The following is a 22,327-nucleotide window of genomic DNA, read 5'->3' as shown; positions in this document are numbered from 1 at the left end:
TATTAGATTCCATGTATAAGTGAAACCATATGGTATTTGCCTCTTTCTGACTGGCTTATTTCACTCAGCATAATACTCTCCAGGTCCATCCATGCTTTCGCAAAGGGTAGGAGATACTTCTTTTTTGCAGCAGCATACTATTCCATTGCGTAAATGTATAACTGCTATTTTATCCACTCAGCTGCTGATGGGCACTTGGGCTGTTTCCAGATCTTGGCTATTGTAAATAACACTGCTATGAACACAGGGGTGCATATATTCTTTCTGATTGGTGTTTCTGGAGTTTTAGGTTATATTCCCAGAAGTGGGATCACTGGATCAAAAGGCAGTTCCATTTTTAATTTTTTGATTAAACTCTATACTGCTTTCCATAGTGGCTGCATCAGTCTGAATTCCCACCAACAGTGCATTAGGGTTCCCTTTTCTCTACATCCTAGCCATCACTCGTTGTTTGTTAATAACAGTAGCTATTCTAACAGGTGTGAAGTGATACTTCACTGTAGTTTTAATTTGCATCTCTCTGATGATTAGTGACCTTGAGCATCTTTCCATAAGTCTATTGGCTATCTGTATGTCCTCTTTTGAGAAGTGTCTATTTAGGTCCTTTGCTCATTTTTGAATTGTTTGAGTTGTCTAAGTTATTTATATTTTTGGAAATCAACCCCTTACTGAATGTATCATTGCCAAATATGTTCTCCCATACAGCGGGTTCTATTTTCATTTTATTGATGGTTTCTTTTGCTGTGCAGAAACTTTTAGTTTGGTATAGTCCCATTTGTTTATCTTTTCCTGAATTTCCTTTGCCCTTGGGACATATCAGCAAAAATATTGCTTCCAGAAATGTCTGAAATTTTATTGCTTATGTTTTCTTCTAGAATTTTTATGGTTGAATGACTTACATTTAAGTCTTTTATCCATTTTGAATTTCTTCTTGTATAGGGTATAAGTTAGTGGTCTAGCTTCATTTTTTTGGCATGTACCTGTCCAATTTTTCCAACACCATTTATTGAAAGAGCCTGTATTTACTCCATTGTATGCTATTGTCTCTTTTGTCAAATGTTAATTGACCATAAAATCGTGGATTGATTTCTGGGCTCTCTGTTCTATTCCATTGGTCTATATGCCTGTCGTTATGCCAGTTTTGATTATAATTGCATTGTAGTATAGTTTGATATCTGGTATTGTGATCCCTCCAACTTTGCTCTTCTTTCTCATTACTGCAACTTACCAGGGGTTGGTTTGTTTTTTGTTTTTTTTTGTTCCATATAAATTTTTGAAATATTTTTTTCTAGATCTCTGAAAGATGCATTGGTATTTTAATAGAAATTGTGTTGAATCTATAGCTTGCTATGGGTAGTATGGACATTTTAATTATGTTGATTCTTCTAATCCATGAACATGGTATGTGCTTCCACTTAACTGTATTTTCCTTAATTTATTTCTTCAATGTCCTATAGTTTTATGTATATAGGTCTTTTACCTCCTTGGATAAAATGTATTCCTAGGTTCCTTATATTTTTGTTGTTGCAAGAGTAAATGAGGTTGTAGTCTTAGTTTCTCTTTCTGAGAGTTCATTATTAGTGTATAAGAATGCCATCAAATTCTGGATATTGATTTTGTATCCTGCAACTTTGCTGAATTCATTTATTAGATCTAGTAGTTTTTTGGTGGAGTCTTTAGGGTTTTCTATGTACAATATCATGTCATCTGTGAGTAATGACAGTTTTACATCCTCCTTTCCAATTTTGATGTCTTTATTTATTCTTCTTGTTTGCTCACTTTGGCTAGAACTTCCAGTACTATGTTGAATAAGAGTGGTGAAAGAGGAAATCCATCTTATATCTGATCTTAAGGGAAATGATTTTAAGTTTTGCCCATTGAGTATGATGTTGGCTGTAGGTTTGTCATATATGGCCTTATATTGTTAAGGTATGATCCCACTATACCCACTTTGCTGAGAGTTTTTATTATAAATGCATGCTGGATTTTGTCAAATGCTTTTTCTGATTCTATTAATATGATCATATGATTTTTATCCTTCATTTTGCTTATGTGGTATATCATGTTTATTGATTTTCAAATATTGAACCATTCTTGCATCCCTGGAATAAATCCCACTTGGTCATGGTGTATGAATTTTTTTAGTGTATTGGTGGATCCTATTTGCTAATATTACGTTGAGGATTTTAGCATGTATATTCATCAGGAATATTAGCCTGTACTTCTTTTTATTGGTGATATATATATATATATATATATATATATATATATATATATCCTATATAATAAAAGCCTAATATGCCGTTCAACCAATCAAAGTGTAATATGCTAATGATATGCTAAGACCACCAGCGGGCAGATGCTCAATGCAGGAGCTTCCCCCTGGTGGTCAGTGTGCTCCCACAGGGGGAGTGAAGTTCAGCCAGAAGCCAGGCTCACGGCTGGTGAGCACAGCAGTAGTGATGGGAGCCTCTTCCACCTCCATGGCAGCGCTAAGGATGTCCGACTGCTGGCTTAGGCCCACTCCCCTGAGGGCTCCTGGACTGTGAGAGGGTGCAGGCCGAGCTGAAGGGACCCTCCCCCCCTCCCCCGAGTGCATGAATTTCATGCACCAGGCCTATAGTATATATATAGTTTTTTTATGTCATTTATTTCCACTCTGATCTTTATTATTTTCTTCTTTTTACTTACTCTGGGCTTTTCTTGTGTTTTTTTTTTCTATTCTTTTAGTTATAGGGTTAGGTAGTTTATTAGAGATTTTTTTTGTTGTTTTTAAGTAGGCCTGTAATGCCATGAACTTCTTTCTCAGGACTGCTTTCACTGTGCCCCATAGATCTTGGGTTGTTGTGTGTTCCTTTTCATTTGTCTCCTCCAGGTAATTTTTTATTTCTTCCTTGATCTCATACATATTAATTGTCTAATAATATGTTATTATCCTTCATATGTTTAAATATCTTTGAGCTTTTTTATCGTGGTTGATTTCTAGTTTTAGGACATTGTCATCTGAGAAAATGTTTAATATAATTTTAATTTTCTTCAGTTTGTTAAGTCTTATTTTGTGTCCTAATTTGTGGTCTATCTGTTATAATGTTCCATGTGCACTTGAGAAGAATGTGTATTCTGCAGCTTTGGGAAGAAATGTTCTATAAATACCAATTAAATCATCTGATCTAGTGTGTTGTTAAAGGTTGTTGTTTCCTTGTTGATTTTTTATCTTGAAAAGCTATTCATTGATGACAGTGGAGTGTTAAAATCCCCTACTATGACTACATTGCTTCGCTCTCTCTCATAATGTCCACCAAGAGATTTTTATATATTTAGGTTCTCCTATATTGGGTGCATGTATGTTAAACATGGTATATCCTCTTGTTGGAATGATCCCTTTAGAAGTATGTAGTGACCTTCTATGCCTTCTGTTATGGCCATTGTTTTGAAGTCTACTTTGTCAGATATAAGTATTGCTACCTCCACTTTTGTTTTGTTTCCATTTGCATGGAAATTTTTTTATCCCTTCACTTTCATCCTGTGTGAGTCTTTTGTTCTGAGATGGATCTCTTGTAGACAGCATATATATTTGTCATATTTTCTTATCCATTCATCTACCTATATCTTTTTATTGGAGCATTTAATCCATTTACATGTAAGGTTATTATTGATAGGTCTTTATTATTGCCATGTATTTTCTTTATGCCTATGTTCCTCTCTCTCTGTCTCTGTCTGTCTCTCTCTCTTTATTCTTATTTTTATAGCAGTCGCTTTAGCAATTATTGCAATGATGCTTTGGTGTTAATAAACTCCTTTATTCTTCTTTTATCTGGGAAGCACTTTATTTTGCCTTAGATTTTAAATAATAGCCTTGCTGGATAGAGCAGTCTTGGTTGCAGGTTCTTGCTTTTCATTACTTTGAATACTTCATGCCCTTCTGGCCTGAAGTGTTTCTGTTGAGAAATTAGGTGACAGCCTTATGGGGATTCCCTTTTAAGTAAGTGACCAATTTTCTCTTGCTGCCTTTAAGATTATTTATTTGTCTTTAATCTTGACCATTTTTCATTATGCTATGTCTTGGTGTGAGTCTCTTTGGGTTCATCTTGTTTAGGACTGTCTGTGCTTCCTGAACTTGTGTGACTTTTTCCTTCACCAGGCTAGGGAAGTTATCTGTCATTTCTTCAAACAGGGTCTCTACCCTTTGCTTGATTTCTTCTCTTTCTGATACCCCTATGATGCAGACATTGTTGTGTTTCATATTGTCCTTAAGCTATCCTCCTATTTGTTTTTAATTTTTTTATTGATTTTAGAGAAAGAGGAAGGGAGAGGGATAGAGAGCTAGAAACATTGATGGGAGAGAAACATAGATAGGCTGTCTCCTGCATGCCCCCTACTAGGGATTGATCCTGCAACCTGACTGGGAATCAATCTTGTGACCTCTGGGTTCATGAGTTGATGCTCAACCCTAACCCTTCCCATGAACACACAAGTTTAGCAGACATAGACACAAACAGTGAACAGAGTGGTAACTATGCACAGGCAGCCCAAGGCCAGTTACAAATAACATCTATAGGCTTCTTTTAGCTTAGAGCTGGGGAAGATGTGTGGTTGGACTGAGGCTCCCTGAAGTCTGCACCCACCTATAAGCTAGCCCACCTCCCCCTGAGTCTTCCTCCTGAGCCTTCCAAAGAGTCTTTAGGATGAACTCAGTCTAGCCTAGCTCTGGCTAGTGGGCTTCCTGCTTAGAGATTACACAGTCAGGCACTCAATGAGGGGAAATTAGTCTCTGCTTCAAAGCCAAACACCCCAGTCTACCACAGACTCTAACTCTACTTCTTAAGGGCACTTGCTGCAGGTTCAGGTTGGGTACAGCCTGCAGTCTCCTCTGCAGGAGCAGGTTCATCTGCCCTGGGCTCAAGGGGATAGATCAAAAGAGTCTCTGATTCAGAATGTTGCCTGCCCAACCCGCAGGAGGGGTAAGCACTTTCTCCTGGTTCCATACAAAAGCCTCTGAGGGTCTCATACTTTGAATGTCTGGGTCTAAGTTCCTCTCTAATCCGGCACAGAACTGCATCCAGTAGGGGTATTCAGGACTTTACAGAGCTGAACCAAACAGTCTCTTGTTGGGGATGGTATTCACAGCCTGCAGGGGGTGGGGACTGGCTCTACTTCTCCTTCCAGAGGCTGCCTGGCTGAACTCACAGGAAGCTTGGAACAGCCTTCCTATGGTACAGCCACAGAGTTCAGCACTTGGCCATCTGTCTCCCCGACAGAAGCCTTCTGGGGGACAGAATCCAAAAATCCCAGCTCTGAGTGGTACCAGTGCTCTCTTGCCAGCAAACCAAGCAGGAGAGGGTAGAAAATCAGCCCCTTACAGGATTCTGATCTCTCTCCTCAGCTGGTCTCAGCAAAGTGGGGACCAACATTTCCTGCTCCACTTGGGCTCCAAACTCTTCAGGGTAGCCCCAAAATTCCAGACCTGTGTCACTGCCCCATGCCACTGACCCAGCCGGCTGGGGCAGCCTGGGCAGCTCCACAGGTGTGGGGAGGGGTTCTGACCTTTTGCTCCAGGTGGGACAGACCATTCTCCTTTCCCCAAGCCAAACAGTTTAGTCACTAACTAGGGCTCTGCACATTGCCTTTCAAGAAAGTAGAGGGTCCCTCAAGGTCACTGCTCGGTGTGCCTGCAGACCATTCCCCTGGGCCCAAACGTGGCAGTGCAGCCTCTCCAGCAGTCAGAGCCCAGAGAGAATTTATTAAGCTGGGACTGCTAACAACAGGAGTGCTCCTTCACTGGGAAGGTGTGATTCAAGTCTCTCAGGCAGACAGAATCCCCCTGGTTCCCTCTGCCCGATGCTACGACGCTACGCGGGCTCTCCTTCCAGTCTCTGCTGTTCTGGGTTTGGGATCCTGCAAGGGGTTGAGACCCTACACTCCTAGGGTGAGGGAGGTTTGCAGCCATGATATCCTCCAGCCTCTTAGCCATCGCACCTGCTTGAGGGGGGCTCTTCCTTTCCTTGACTACACTCCTCTTACCAGTCTCCATGTGGATTCTTCAGTGCTTCTTACATATGATATCTCTGATCAGCTACTCTTCAATTGGTTTTTCAAGTTGATTGCTCCGTAGTTGAGAAGTAAATCTAGTCCCTGGCTGGGAACATCGGCACACAGGCTGCAGCTCTGCAGCCATCTTCGACTTGGGTTTGGTGCTCAATAATTGCCTGTAGCATAAAACCCAGCCCCCTTCTTTACTACTCATGTGGTCATGCTCAGAAGTAAAAATAAAATAGGTGTAGTAAGTTTTCTTTGCTGTTGTGACCACAGATACCATATAAAAATGAGAGTAATAATAATTTGTTCAGTTCATGACATGGCCTTCAAATATATTATTATTTAATTCTCACCTTTTATAATTGCCACTTTACATATGGAAAATAGACTGAGTGTTTCATTAGCTTCCCTAATCATGACTGCTGGCCTGAACAGACTTGGGTTCAAATCATTGTTCGGCAACTTGAGAACTATGTAACTTGGAGCCAATTACTAAGTTCTCTGAGTCCCAGTGTCCCCAGATATAAAATAGATAAAACTTTTAAAGCCAATATAGAGTGTTAGTACAATATCTGACGCATTGCAGGGTCCAGACAATAAAATAAAAATTCCTCTAGTTTTATAATCAATGGAAGTTTGTTTATTCAAAGGAATTGCTTATGCTGGTGAGAGAGCAACTAAGAAGTCAGACAGGTGACACAGTGAAGCAACCCAGGAATTAGTAACAGAAAAAAACTGCCACCACACCTGGAACGGGAGGCACACGGAGGAGGAGGCCCCACCAAAACCCAGAAGAGCTAAGAGCTGGAGCCACAGCAGGGGAGCACCGAGGAGACTTGGGTTCTCAGGAAGGAGAGACAAGGGGACTCACCTTGGTGTCTGCCCCGCTCTGCCTCCAAAGCCTCTCACTGGCTAAACTAAGTAAAAGCCAGAGGGTAAAGGAGCCTGGGAATAGGGCTTCTTGTGGAACCAAAAAGAGGGTTCTGGAAGGTGTGGGCATTGGGTCAGAGAGCAACCAGGCAGCCAGTTGGCACAGTAGATAAACACGGACAGTAGTTACTAGTCCGCAGTGTACAATCTGGAACTCAAATTAAAATTCTCTAGCTCCTGCTCTTCCTTTTCCCTGGGAATTGGATCAGTACTATAAACAAATTCACAGTGTAGTGTTATGCTTATAACCAAGTTTGTCTAAATAGTTGAGATGTTACATTAATTATTTTTTTTCTTAAAGACTAAAGATATTCTGTCTTCTCTCAAATGAGGTTACATACACATGTGGCTAAGGGAATTTCCAGAACACCAGCTTCATGAGTAATTCCGCATAGCGGTTAACCACACCAGTCCCTAATTTTTGGAGCAAACTCTTCAAAACAGCATGCTCATCCAGGCTTTGAGCTTAGTCATGACCCCTAGGGTTAGAAGAGATTGCTTGTATGCCCCACATCTAAAACGGTGCCTGGCAACTAGTCGGCACTCACAACCTCTTTGGTTAAGGATGAACCAAACCTGAGGTTATCCTTGGCTCAGCCCCTCTCACTCAGAGCCAGCATCTCATTTCTGACCCAGCTCCCTGCTTCTACTCTGTACGCCTCCACTTACCGCCTGCCAGAGCCAATCATTATCCCTTTGGAGGCACGGTCATGTCTGGCCTGAAAACTTCAGCAGCCTCTGACTGGTTTCCTGGCTCTGCTCTTGCCCCCTCCTGATCACTCTCCATCCTGCAGCCAGTGATCTTCTGAAGTAAGTGCACGTCTCATAGGCCACTTAGAGCGTCTCAGTGGCTCCTGCCCCATTTCCAGCCCCTCCTGGGATGCAGCCGAAACACCTCTGCACGGCATCAAAGGTCCCGGGGCTTTCCTGTCCAAGTCAGCTGCTTCTCTTGCCACAGGTGTCCTGAGAGTCACCTGGCTCCCTTAGGCTCCAGGCTTGCATTATTCTCTCTGTGAGGAAGGCTCCTCCCCACCTTGTCCACCTTTAAGATCATATTTCAAAGCCACATTCTCTGAGGGATCTTTCAGACTTTTGTAGGCAGTTTCTGGGTTTCTACTACACCCACCAGTTGTGACAATTTATGTTTCCGAAGCCCCCACCACACCTTGCTCCTCAGGCCAATAATCCCAGCTATAGCCTGACATACTGTGGGCACATTTCAAATGTGAGTCAAATTTGTCAGAGGAGCGCTTATTTCACAGATGAAGAAACTCTTATCTCAGTGCTGTTGAAGGTTCTATCTGCTGTCCTTTCCTTCCTCTCTCTGTTGCTGGCAGCCACCTGAGCCAGGGTCTCATCTCTTCATATCCAGATTATGGCCTTGGTTGGCCATTGAAGGCATGTGCTTTTCATGAGGACGGTCAGCATCAGGTGGTCACCTTATTATATTTTCTGAATCATTCAAACAGTCTAGCACAGTGCTGGTTTCATATATATTCCACAAAATTATACCCTACTCCAAAAGGTTTTAAGAGAATGAGGTAGCCCTCTCCAATTTGGCTTAGTGGATAGAGCATTGGCCCATGGACTGAAGGGTCCTGGATCCCATTCCAGTCAAGGGCACATACCTCGGTTGCAGGCTCAATCCCCAGCCCTGGTTGGGGCATGTGTGGGAGGCAATCAATTGATGTGTCTCTTTCACATCGATGTTTCTCTCTCTGTGTCCTTCCTCCTCCCTTCCACTCTCTCTAAGAATCAGTGGAAAAATATCCTCGGGTGAGGATTAACAAAAACAAAACAAAAAAGCAGAAAATCCAGAAATCGACACAAGCCATTATGCTCAGTTAATATTTGACAAAGGAGGCAAGAACATACAATGGAGTCAAGACAGTCTCTTCAATAAATGTTGTTGAAAAAATTGGACAGATACATGCAAAAAAAAAAGAATGAGGTAGGATTGAAAGAAAAGTGAAATAAAATCAAGGTAGACAAGACACCTTAAAAAGTATCTACCTTTAATTTACCAACTATTTATTAAGCACCTACTATGTTCCGAGCATCATGCAAGCCACTGGATATAAGAATTTAAAACTCAGTCCCTTCCTCAAGAAGCTTCCTCTTCCTTCCCCAGTTTGCTGGAGCCACAGAATAAGAGCACCAGACAGCTTTCTTCCTTTAGGAAACATCATTTATGTTTACTCATATACCCATGTATCTATGTCTATACATCTACACCTATACAAAATAAGGAGTGAAATAGAAAGGGTGGGTTCCTTGGGGTCCTTACTAAATTACTTGCTTAACCATTTTTGTTTCTCTCCTCTTTGTTGCTATCATCTGAGTTTTCTGTGCCTGTTTGATTGTTTCCTTTTTTTTTTTTTTTTTTTTGGTGTTGTTGTTGGTCTTTGTAGTTAGTAACCTGATGTTTCTAAAAACTATTCAGGGACTTCTTCCATCCTGGTCTCTGCATCCGCATTCCATCCTGGGGCTGTTGGAACAAGCTTGTTTCCCTTCACAAGGCACTGCCTCATGCTTCCAGCTCTGCCCAATGCATCATGCTGTCACAGAAATCCTTCCAGGGCCCATTTGGAAATAGATTGATTACTTTGAACATGAATGGTGTGTCTTGGGAAAAAAACAAATGAATCAAATGGAAAAATGAATGAACATCATGAAATTTACCTTACCAGCTGGAGACATGACATATTCATGAGTTCCTTGGAGACAATCCTTTTAGAAGAATTCACTATTAAAGAAAGTCTGCAGTTAGGTGGAGTCAGAGTTCAGCTTAAATGTATTTATATCTGAATGGAAAACATCCTCTGAAAGAAAAAGTCTAGAACTAGAATTTTTTATTTCATGTGAAGGGCGGTTGGAGTGATGGTGGGCTTGCTGCAGGCATCTCCTCTCAGGCCTTCTCAAGTCTCTCTGATGAGTTTAATGGGACTGGGCATCTGCAAAAGGTTCTGTTCAGACCCATTGACATGTATTGGCATCCACTCGGTGTAAGGCATTGTGACATCCTGTGGGGCTATAAGGACAAACAAGATAATGTCTTTAATTCAATTCAATGAGAAAAATAGATGTCTAAGTAAATAAAGGGAAAAAGTTTTGTTTGGGGTTTTCTGGTGATTAATTAAGACTTGCACAACCAGACGTGCTGCTATCACTAAGTATAGTATGGGGACCACAGTCTATGGCCACTTGATTTACAGTTGAGATGCCCATGAGATGAGGGAAATCAGGTGCCCTGATGTAGGTAGGAGCTTCTTCATGTCAGAGCATCAGGAGAAAGTGACTGAAAGGTGTGTGTTTGTCAGCTGCTGGGACCTACTTTCCATGTTGAGTACATCCTTCCAGGTTCTAGACACGAGCGAGGGGAAGTCCGAATCATTCCATTAGCAACAATATTCACTGGTACTGACCATCCTATGTGCTAATTAGTGGCCATCCTGGGAACCTAATCACCACATAGGATGTTGTGTTTTTAATGTGAAAATATTGCAAAGCCATCAAATGAATAAAAAAAATTAATTTGTGAAATGCAACACATTCCTCTGTGGGTTACTACCTATGTAGAGCTTTGCCTGCAGTGGGTTCTCAGGTATGAAATGAATGTTTGAGAGTGGATTTTCCCCAAAATCACAGAGCTGAGTCTGAGCTGGAGGTAGATTTCTCCTACTAACTTGGAAGAAACACTAATGTGAAGAAGCCATGAAAAAGCTCAGGCCCATTGAGCCAAGGTTGGTATAGAATAAAATCTTAAAGGAATGAAATATTTTCACCATCTTTTTTCTGATTCCAGGCTTCGGGGGCGGGGGGCGGGGGGGAGGTGCAGGCTGGAGGATGGAGTAAGGAATTAAAGTAGTTGCATTTCTCTGTATTCCTACAGTTACACGTAAGGAGAGAGTGCGATTAAAGAAAGCATGAGGGGATTCCAATATAGGCATATGATCCAGCCAAATTTTGCCTTACAAATAAATAGTATTTTTGTAGCCTCAAATATAATTTACAGATTAAAACTAGCATTTAAACTAAAAGTGTATGTTAATTTCTAGATCACTTGGGAAGATGGCACCAATTTTAGATAAGTATGAAAAAAGGCAAGTGGTAATTATATTTTTCATGTTTAGTAGTCTATATTATTAAAAATAAAATGAAGATCTTTTGGCTATATTAAATTTCCTGCTTCTATTTTTCTTGCTCAGATTTTTAAACAGAAAAATTACACAATTTGGGGTTGGGGAAAACAAAACCTCTCTCTAGGCATTATACACCTCAGCAAACGTGTGCACACGCTCACCTGAGTACGGCAGGCTTCGCCCAAGCTGGTCCAGGACAGCTGATAGGCGGCAGTCATGGATGTTGATGTATGGGTGCTCCAGAGTGCAGCCCGATTGTGGTTTCTTAAACATGCCACGTCCTGGGGGTGAGAAGGGCTCTTTAGTGAAATGAAATACTACTCTGTCACAGTTTCCTTGCTCACAATTCAATCATGGCAAATCCTTCCTCAGTGCTGCCACTGAAATCATTACATTCAGAATTAAACATGGTGTAACAGAGCAGGCGACAATACCCTGAGGTGCTATTGACATGTCAGGTCTCACATCAATAATCAGCTTTCCCATACAGTGAATATGAAAAGGCCTGCAGATGTGGATTCTTTTTTCTCCCTTTGGAATGAGTGTAATCACCGTCTGTTCCTGATTCGCTTCCATCTGCCTGTCTGGTGCCACGTGGCCTGACCTGTCATCGGTGCTGCTCCTCCTTCTCCCTCCAGTCACTGCCCTCACTCTAGAAACCTGCCCAACTCAGCTCCCTAGGAGCCCTGAGACCCTCTGTGCAGGGTCTTCTTTCTCGCCACCAGTCAGTAAGCCCTTGGATCCAAACTTCTTTCTGACGTACACATCTACTATCCACCATCGTGTATCCCCTCACTCTCCTCTTGCCTCATATCCTTCAGATTTCCCCACTTTCTTTTCCTCTTGGCTTCCTTCATCTTCCTATCCCTCCAGCACCCTCCTGCTCACCTTTGTGGAAGCAGCATGGTGCTGAGGAAGGAGGACAGCTTTCACAGTGCAGAGAACTCGGTCCCAGTCCTGCCTCCATGCTCCCTGTTACATGATGTCCTGCATGTGACAAGCTCATGGAGCCTCAGTTTCCCACCCGTGAAAATTCCCACACAGGGTTGTTGTAGGGACCCAAGGAAACAAACCTTTACTCCTGTCACTTTATTTCCATCTCCATGTGAAAGGCCTTGACAGCGTTTACACTAATAAAATTGAATATTTTAGCTATGTATAGTGGAACAAGACTGAGGAATTTAACTCGCAGGCTTTAAGGAAACTAAATGTTGACCTAATAATAGGGCAGATGTTTGTTGTTGGTTTAATAACAAATTTTTCTTTGGAAGGAAAAACTAGGTGATGGTATTTTCTTCTGAGTCTTAGACTTCTGTGTCTATAATAAATCATCTCAGTAAACTGTAAAATTCTCTAAGGCAAAGTGGGCAAAGTTTTATTGTAGGGGCCACATACTAAATATACTAAATACAAATAGGCATTGCAGCTCATATGGTCTCTGTGACAGCTACTCAACTCTGCTGCTGTAGCACAATAATACCCGAATGAATGAGCTGGACTGTCTCCCAATAAAACTTTATTCACACAAATAGGTGGCAAGCTACCTTTGGCCCCTGGACTCTATTTAGCCAGCTCCCACTCTGGGGCATGAATGGAGATTACAGTTACCATAAATGATTAAGGAAGTCAGAAATTATGAGTGAGTTACAGGTCTCAGGTGATTCTTTTGTGATAATTCTAGAATCATTAAGGCTTTTTGGTTAATAATGAACATCAGTGTGTGTGTGTGTGTGTGTGTGTGTGTGTGTACATGTGTGTGTGGCCTGTATAAGTTCTCCTGACAGAAATATTAGTCAGCTCCAGATTTTGGGATGTAGAGTAAACAGGCCCTTGAAAGCAGATTTGGGTTCTATAGGTTCATTGGAAGTTGGTGAACCCATCCTGGCTTCCTGGAACTCCTGGAGCTGAGAAATCAGAAAGTCAGAGAGAAGGGGGATAGCAGTGATGACTGCCATTCATTGAGCTGCCCTTCTCGTCACAAACTATGACCACGATTCTCTGCACTTTAAGTGAAGGTTTAGTTGAGAGAGGACGAGTGCTTAGCCCACACCCACACTTAGGTCAGAGGCTGCTTTCCCCGTGGCTGCAATAGTCCCCTCAACAAAAGTGACTGTCTTTCCCTGGGACACCCACCTTTCTCCAGATTTAGAACCAGAGCAGGTAAAATGGTCTCTTCTTCCTTCTATGTTTACTTTCCAGGAGCGGTTTCAAACACCAAACAATAAATATATCCTGAGTCACTCCATATGGCATGCCAGGCATAAAGCTTCCATTATATTATATTTTATTGTTTAAATATATTTTTATTGATTTCAGAGAGGAAAGGAGAGGGAGAGAAAGATAGAAACATCAATGATGAGAGAGAATCATTGATTGGCTGCCTCCTGCACATCCCACACTGGGGATGGAGCCTGCAACCTGGGCATGTGCCCTGACCAGGAATCAAATCTAGGGCCCTTCAGTCAGCAGGATGATGCTCCATCCACTGAACCATGCCAATCAGGCCTTCCATTATATTTTAAAATTTCTTTTCTTTCCGTTTCTAGAACTAAACTGCAAAGAGACAAGAAAATGAAAGCTCAGACAATTAAGAAATCTGCCCAAAGCATCACCAATAACTAACTGTGAAGTGATAACTTGAACGTAGTTCTCACCAACTGCAAAGCGTTCTCTATGCATACAACTGCTGTGGAGCAATGGCTAACATCGCAAGCTCTCAAGCCTTACTGACCGGGTTCAAATCTCAATTCCACTACTTACTAGCTGCATCACCTTGAACAACCCTGTGTCTTAGTTTTCTATTTTATCAAACTAGAATGATACTGATCCCCCCACATACACAGTTTGTCCTAAGTAATGAAGCAGTAACGGGCACATAATAAACAGCCCGGGGACTGGCTCTTTCTGTGATCGCAGGAGTCTGTCCTTCACTGCTGTGTCCCTAGCACTTAGAATAACTCCTACCACATAGTCGGCAACATTGTTGTATAAATGAAAAATGTTCAAACAAACTAGTCTTTGAATTAGGTCATGTCTGGGTTCAAAGACAACTTTTCTTTGTATCATGTGAATTTAATAGGTCAAATTTAATATGAGTCTTTGAAATCATGATTTGAAATGTAGTAACGGAAACTAGTGATTGTCTTAGTTATTTCAATGCTCCCAACAGAAGTGGATGCTGTTCAAAGGTGATGCTGGGGTTCATAGCACACGGCACAGGGCACATTCACATATATTCTAGTTCTTTGCTATTCCCAAAGGAGTGTCCTTATGTAATTCATTCTAAAATTTTCTTCATCCTTTTTTTTAAAAAACAAACAAGCAAACATCTAAGTCTGTCATTAAGGCATAGACTTTATCCCTGAATGTTTGTACTAAACTTGTGTCCTGTTTAATACTGTGTATTTTAAATCCAAGCTAGTATTTCATGACAACAGCTGCTGGGAGCTACTGTAATAAGTGAATTATGGTCCTATTCAGCTGGCAAGATTGCCTTTGATGCCTGCACTTCAGCAATGATGGGGGTACAGAGGGCAACAGTGCCTCCAGAGGGGCCCGCAGCCCCCAGTGGACCATACACAGAGAGGAGCACGTCCAGGAAATATGGGGATGGAAGTGCATTTGAAACAATCAGCTTTTTCAGGTAGAATTTCATGCAGTTTCTCAGAAGCTGAGACCTGTAGCCCCAAGAACACCATCTAGACACTGTCACTTCTTGGCAGACAACCATTTTTAAAGCTTTATCAGATTTACAATAACATTCATTCTGAGTGGTGATTAACGGATACCCCTAACACAGCAAAGCATTGGGGTTCTAATCTTTCTCCCTGTCTTACACTATAAATTATTTTCATTAAGATTAAGCATCTCACTAGAGTAACTTAGGCAACCACCACCTCAGAAGGCTCTATCCCAACAGTACATGGACCAAAGAATACTTTAAAGACCTCAGCAATTGCAGATGCCAACATGAAGCATCATTTTTGTTTGTTTTAATGTAGTATCTTTTACATGTTTTGTTTAAAACAAAGTGAATAAGTTTTGCTCTTGAAGTTTCTTCTGTTTACAATCAAAATGATGTACACACTTAACTGATATGTATTTTCTTCAAGTAAAGAAAAATCAAATATTGAATATGTTTTGGAAATATGTATAACTGAAAAGTTTGCCTCAGTTTAAATTATTGATGCATTTGATACCTTATAAACTAAGCTGTAAATTAAACTGTAAGTAAGAAAGTTAAAGAATGCTGGTAGGTTGAATTTCCACATACAGTGAAACTTTGATTTTTCAGGAACCCATTGGTAAAACACAGTTATGAGATTAACATATGAAATAACAATTTGGTCCTAAATGGAGTAATAAAGAGAAATAAGATTTACCCTGAGATAGTTTATATGTAAAGTATGATGAGTCTGAAAACATGGTAAAATATAACAACGTTTAATCTTCTATTGAAATAACAGCTAAAAAGTTGTTATGCATGAGGAATTATGTACTATGTATCTTACTTGTATTATTTTATTTCATTCTTAGATAGTATTATTACCCTCATTTGCTGATAAAGAAAAAGAGAAGAAAAGAGGGATTTGTAAAGGTCAAGTAATTTGCCAGAGGTTGCAAGGCTAGGGAAATTGCAGAGCCAAGATTGAAACTAGATAATTTGCCTCAGAAGCCTGAATTCTAGCCTATGACACAAGCTTACGGTGTTAATGAGACTGACAATAAACACATGTTTGGTTGTGTATGAAAATGGTTGCATATGACAACCTATACAAATAATGCTATTATAGGTAATATAACAGATAATACAATTGCATACAGAATAGAAATAAAAATAAAACATTTGCCTTATGTCCTTTAAAAAGCAATTCTACCTTTTTAGAGGGCAGAATTTCAGGGAATGATAACTTCACAGTACTCTATAATAAACTCCGTTTTTGTTTTTGCATTCCAGATTAGTATTTCTATATCTTATTAATCAACCAATTAAAATTCCTATACATATTGTTATTGCTTTTTAGCTAGACATGACACATCTGAGCCTCAAAGAAGTTAAGAAAATGGACTACCATCATGTAGGTAGTTGGGAGCAGAAATTATATTCAACCCAATTCTTATGATTTCAAGTGTAATACAGTAAATTATTTTCCACCTTCTGCTGTAAGGTGGCAGAGTGAGGACAAAATTGGTTTGTGAAATCTACTCAACACTACACTTGTTCTTTCTTCGCATAGGGCGCTACCCTCAGGAGAACAAGGGAACCTACATCCCAGTTCCTGTCGTTCGTGAGCTGCGAAGTGGCAAATGGGGGGCCAAAGTCATCAGCACAGAGGACAGGTCTGTCCGGCTGTCCATCCAGTCTTCCCCGGAGTGCATTGTGGGGAAATTCCGCATGTACATTGCCGTCTGGACCCCCTATGGTATACTCCGCACCAGCCGGAACCCAGAAACCGACACCTACATTCTCTTCAATCCTTGGTGTGAAGGTAAAGGGCAGGCGTCTATTTTTATCATTAAAAACAATTCATATATTTATGATGTTTCTCTTTTTTGAAGTTATAGCAGAATTATGGTGGAAGACATGTTTCTTTTCTGCATACACTCCCCTCCCCACCACGATTAACAGACAGAAAAAAAAAGTGAGAAATTTGTCCTTAAAGTATGAGAACAAAACCTGTATACATAACATTAATGCTGCTATACATTTATTCCAGGAAAAATGAAAGAGTGCCTAAAGTTGAACAATTAATTAATTGTCAAATTATATTTTTAAGGCATGACCTCTGTGTTTGTGATTTCTCTGTGAACAAAATAGGCTTATGAAACTTGACTTTCAAACCTATTAAGATCCATAATCTGGCTTCAGAAAAATACAATAAAGTTGATCCTGTCCATAGTGGAACTAATTTCACTATCTAATTCAAGAATAGACAGCCTTAAGGTCTAATGATCCCATAAATTTGTTTATATGCATAGTGGATGCAAATTTCATAAGCCATAAGTCTGGATGTGCAAACATATAACTTTATTTTAATGGGATACAACTTAATCTCTGCTGCTATTTTGATTCTTCTTTCTGTCTACTGCAGCTTAACCTAGTTTTACTTAAATAGACGAAACCAAGTCCAAGAATTTCTCTATCAATGCAGTTTAAAAACTCAGTCCTACACCATAGTTCCTCCTCATGCCCATGTCTATCCTTCTGCCTCCACTCTGGCATGGGACTGATTTTAGTTCCAGAGGCAGCAGCACTGATGGGAAAGGAACCACTTTTAGATCTTGAGAAATAAGTAATGAAACATGTAAAATCTGACATCGCGTGGGAGACTTATCACATCATCTACCCCACATGCATTGCTCTCTAAAATCATCCAAAAGGACTCAACAGTATTGCTAATTCTGAGTGGCTGTTGTTTGTGAGAGGTGTTTTCTACTTCTATGTAACATTAACCTGGATCCTACTGACCTTTTCTTTGAATTATCTCGTCCACAAATGTTGGCAGATGGCACTGAGCTAATTCTATACTCCCGACCCACCAACCCTATTATCTTGTACCAAATAGCCTTATCTATGTGACAGATGTTCAAGGTTGATGGTATCCTGTTAACTGGCCCATGCGCAGTTCAAAGGTGCACTCCTGCTTACAGTCATCTTGTTAACCAGATAGAAGGCGTTCTGCAACTGAGTGAATTGGATGTTATTTGCCGGATGGAAAAGTCTGAGGCACAGAGACAAACTAAGATTTTGAAAATATTAAGTTAGAGATAACTTTAGATACCAAACAGAAACTACAGTGGTAGCACTGGAGTGGAGGAGAAGATGGATTGGAGATCTACTTTGGACTTAGAACAGAAAGTGCAGAGGGATTAAACATGGGAGATGAAGGAGAGGTGGAGTCAAGAATTACTCTATGTAGCCCAGCTGGCATGGCTCAGTGGTTGAGCATTGACCTGTGAACCCAGAGGTCATGGTTAGATTGCCGGTCAGGGCACATGCCCAGGTTGCAGGCTTGATCCCCAGTGTGGAGCATGCAGGAGGCAGCTGATCAATGATTCTCTCTCATCTTTGATGTTTCTATCTCTCTCTCTCCCTCTTTATTCCTCTATGAAATCCATAAAAATATACATTTTTTAAAAAGAATTATTCTATGTATCTGGTTTAACCAACTGGGTTGCCATTTTCAGAGCTGCAATCAGAAGAACATGCAGTCACAGAGGCAGATACATTGGTTGATGCAGGAAGGCAGCAATCCGCTCCCTGGAGTGCTGCTGATGAGCTGAATGATAAGGAAAGACAGTGGCCATGTGTTTGGAAAATACACAAGAAATTAGGGAATGAAAAAAGATAGTTTTATTAGAGAAAGAAGCCGGAGAAGTGGGCTTGGGCTACAGTGTAATGCAAGGTGAGGGAGTGGAGATAACAGGCATTGCCATTTCAGTCAGGAAGACTTTCTGTGACACCAAGATGGTAATGTGAGTATCAAAGGAGAATTTTTTTTAAAACAGTAGAGAGTAGGCATAATTTTATGGTGATGGAGACAAACCTGAAAAAGGGCTTGCTGCCCAGAGAGAGGGTAGTGGCTCAGATCCTTGGATGCACATTGGAATGACCTGGGCAGCTTTGAAAATTACTGATGCCTCAGTCTCCCATTCAGACATCCTGAGGTAACTTGTCTGGAGAGCAGCATGGGCCTTGGGGTCCTTACAAAGCTTTGCAGGAGAACCTTGGAGCCAAGGCTGAGAAGCACTGGCTTCCAGAGTGGAATCTTTGAGGGGGAGGGATGCAGGAAACAGAGATCTGAAGGGCTTGACAGATGGAGCTGTCCACCCTCTATTGTGACAGGAATAAAGCAGGAGGTGGGCGAAAGCATGGGTTTCTAGAATCAAGGAGGAGGATGACGTTGTTGCCACTTTGTGATTCTCTTTTGCTCAGTGAAGTGAAAAGCAAAGTCATCTGTGGAGAACAAGAAGCAAGGAGAGAGTTTTAGAGGCTTAAACATGAGTTGGGAGTGGGAAGTGGGCCTCTTACCTACCGAAACAAGGCAGGTGGGTCCTCCCTGCTCCCGAGAACACAGGGACACTACTGCAAACCCAGCCCCCCAATGCTTTGGCCTGTGAAAGCCCAAACATTTTTGCAAATCCCTTAGGGGTTTCTGTCCTTAATTCCATCTCCACCTCCAGGAATCCTATTTCTCCCAGTGCTGACACCAATCTGCCTCAAAACCAACAATGCTCCTCCAAACAACATTCCACGAAGCATCCAGAATGTCTAGAAATTAATTGCAATTTGATGTGGAGGGTGAGGGGTGGAAAGATTTACTCTGGTTCTGAAACTGGATGCACATCAGAATCACCTGGAGGGCTTGTTAAAACAGATTTCTGAGCAGCATCCGAAGGTTAAGCAGGTCTGGGGTGGGGCCTGAGAATTTGCATTTGTAACCAGTTCCCAGGAGATGCTGATGCTGCTAGTCAAGGACCACACTTAGAGAACCACTGGCTCATGTAATAATCATCAATCAATAAATACAAAATGCAGGAGAGTATTTTTTTTTACTCTTAAAATTGTGTTGACTCCTCCCTACACCTAACCCCAGGCTCTCCCTATCTCACTGCCTCTTCGTTTGCCCATTCTATTCTCCCTTGTTCTCCAAAAGTCTCTCCCGTCCTCTCTTCAAAGAAAACTCTTTTTCTTTTCTCATGCAGAGCGGTTCAGCAACCTTTTTTATTTTGTTGTTTGTGTTCCTCCAATAGTCAGGCTTTTGGGGACCCCACACTTTTTGAAGACCATTCCATCCTTCCAGAAAAATTCTGGTGTCAGCTTTTCAGATAATAACTTTTTATATTCTAACTAGAGGCCTGGTGCACAAAAATTGTACACTCGGGGGGAGGGTCCCTCAGCCCTGCCTGTGCCCTCTCGCAGTCTGGGACCCCTCAGGGGATGACCACCTGCTGGCTTAGGCCTGCTCCCCAGGGGATTGGGCCTAAGCTGGCAATCAGACATCCTTCTGGCAGCCTGGCAGCCCTCGGGGGATGTCCACTTGCCAGTGGGGAGCAGACCTAAGCTGCAGTTGGACATCATTAGTGCTGCTGAGGAGGCAGGAGAGGCTCCCACCACCACTGCTGTACTGGCAGCCATCAGCCTGGCTTGTGACTGAGCAGAGCTTCCCCATGTGGGAGCATACTGACCACCAGAGGACAGCTCCTGCATTGAGCGTCTGCCCCCTGGTGGTCAGTGTGTGTCATAGTGACCAGTCATTCCCAGTCTTTCTGCTGTTAGGGTCAGTTTGCATTTTACCCTTTTATTATATAGGATAGAGGCCTGGTGCACAGGTGGGGGCCAGCTAGTTTGCCCTGAAGGGTGTCCCGGATCAGGGTGGGGGTCCCGCTTGGGTGCCTGGCCAGCCTGGGTGAGGGGCTGAGGGACGTTTTCACTGGAGTTGAGAGCCACTCACTCCAGCCTCTCCTTTTTTTCTTTTTTTTTTATCTGGGGTTTGTTTAGCTTCTATAATTGAAACTATGTTGCTGTCACTGGAGCTGAGAGCCACTCACTCCAGCTCTGAGGCCTCAGCCTGCTGAAAGCAGGTATCTGGGGTTTGTTTAGCTTCTATAATTGAAACTTTGTTGCTTTCGGAGCTTAGAGCCAGGCCGCGACAGGCGGGGAACCTTGGCTTCCTCCATCACTGGAGCAAGCAAGCCTCCTGCTCACTTCAGCTGCGTGGCTGCTGGTCACCATCTTGGTTGGCAGTTAATTTGCATATCACCCTGATTAGCCAATGGGAAGCGTAGCGAAGGTACGGTCAATTACCCTTTTTGTCTTTTATTAGATAGGATGTGAATATTCACTGATATCTCCCAGGGAATGTTAATGAAACGGGAGAAAGAAGTCATCTCCTCATTTCACTTACTGTGTGATTTTCCCAGCCTACAAGCTAAGGCATAACCCAAAAAGGGGATCTGTGTCATGAACCCCAGACACACTCAAATACATGGTTGCCTAACAGTCACCCAGTTTTGTGCTTGCATATGCTAATTCATAACAAAGGACTCTTGAAGATATGGTCTGACAATTGGAAAGTAGATAAAAAGAGAGGGGTTTGGCCATTGCCCAGGTGGGAAAGATAACAGAAGAGAAAGTCAGAAATTGTCAAAAGAGAGCAAGCTGAGCAAGATGCTGAAAACAGCACACTCAATGTGGAAGTGGCATCCAAGGTGGCTTAGGGCACTGGGTTGAAATTCTAGGGGCATGTACAGTACTTATTGATAAAAGCATGCTCAGCTGTCTTCCAAGGGGCCCTTCAGCTTGCTTTGCATTCATCGGCGATCTATCCTTAATCACTAAATCATTAATGGGGATCAATAGCAATACCACACTAGTGAGGGCAGGGGTGGATGCAGGGAGAATTATTGGCTAGATTTTGTAATTTAATAGCACCAAATGGGCTTCAGATCAGTTCCATGAGGGAGCCCTTCTCCAGGAGGTTGGAAAGAGAACTGTACCCACAAAGGCAGCAGGAGTAAGTCGGACAGTTTTGTGAATTCTGATTACTCAGAAACTCTGTATTATTGAATGCATTTTACTACTTAAATTTAGAATGTTCCAGATTGGTAGTCTAGCCTTAGTGCCAGATAGTATGTTCTGAAAGATTTAGATGTCTCGTACCTGTGCTCTGTCCTTCATCCAGGCCAATATTTCATTGGTTGAGCATCATTTATTATTATGGAATATTTCCTTTCTTGATGACTTGTTTTCTCCCATATTCTCCATCATTGATTTTCTTTACCTCATTCAGTCTTGTATCTAGCTCCTAGCACAGTACGTAGTACATGCTTAATGTTTAATGAATATTTGCCACATTGATTTAATAATTCCAAATAAATGCTTTTTAGGTTCACACCACCTACCATCACAGGTAAGTTGTAAATGTAATCTCACACCAAACCATCTTGAAAAATGTCAAAAAACTATATGGTGTATGTTGGAGTGTGTTTGTGGGAACATGTGTGTGTGGATTTTTCTCTCTCAGCATCTGACATCAAATTAGCACCTGGTATTTCTACCTATGAATTCCATGTGATTTTTTTTGTATTTTCCTTGAAACCAAGAAATCAATTACAATTAATGTAAATAAATCAATAAATTTCTAAATATCTGGGTGCTTTTAATAGGTAGTAAGTAAATATGACCAGTTTGTATTTTATTATGAAATTCATCCTTA

General features: G+C 41.5%; 1 protein-coding gene across 1 annotated transcript in view; it reads left to right on the top strand.

Annotated features, from left to right (window-relative positions):
- The window catches only part of F13A1 (coagulation factor XIII A chain), a 188,196-nt gene that overhangs the window by 53,208 nt on the left and 112,661 nt on the right, over positions 1-22,327 (top strand). The window contains exon 4 of the mRNA XM_023762749.1: positions 16,346-16,597. Within this exon, the coding sequence (XP_023618517.1) occupies positions 16,346-16,597 (252 nt within the window). The remainder of the gene's footprint in view (positions 1-16,345; positions 16,598-22,327) is intronic.

This window comes from Myotis lucifugus, unplaced genomic scaffold, assembly GCF_000147115.1.
Source record: "Myotis lucifugus unplaced genomic scaffold, Myoluc2.0 scaffold_259, whole genome shotgun sequence".
NCBI lineage: Eukaryota > Metazoa > Chordata > Mammalia > Chiroptera > Vespertilionidae > Myotis > Myotis lucifugus.
Note: the sequence above shows the minus strand (reverse complement) of the source record. Positions and strands in the feature narration are given on the sequence as shown.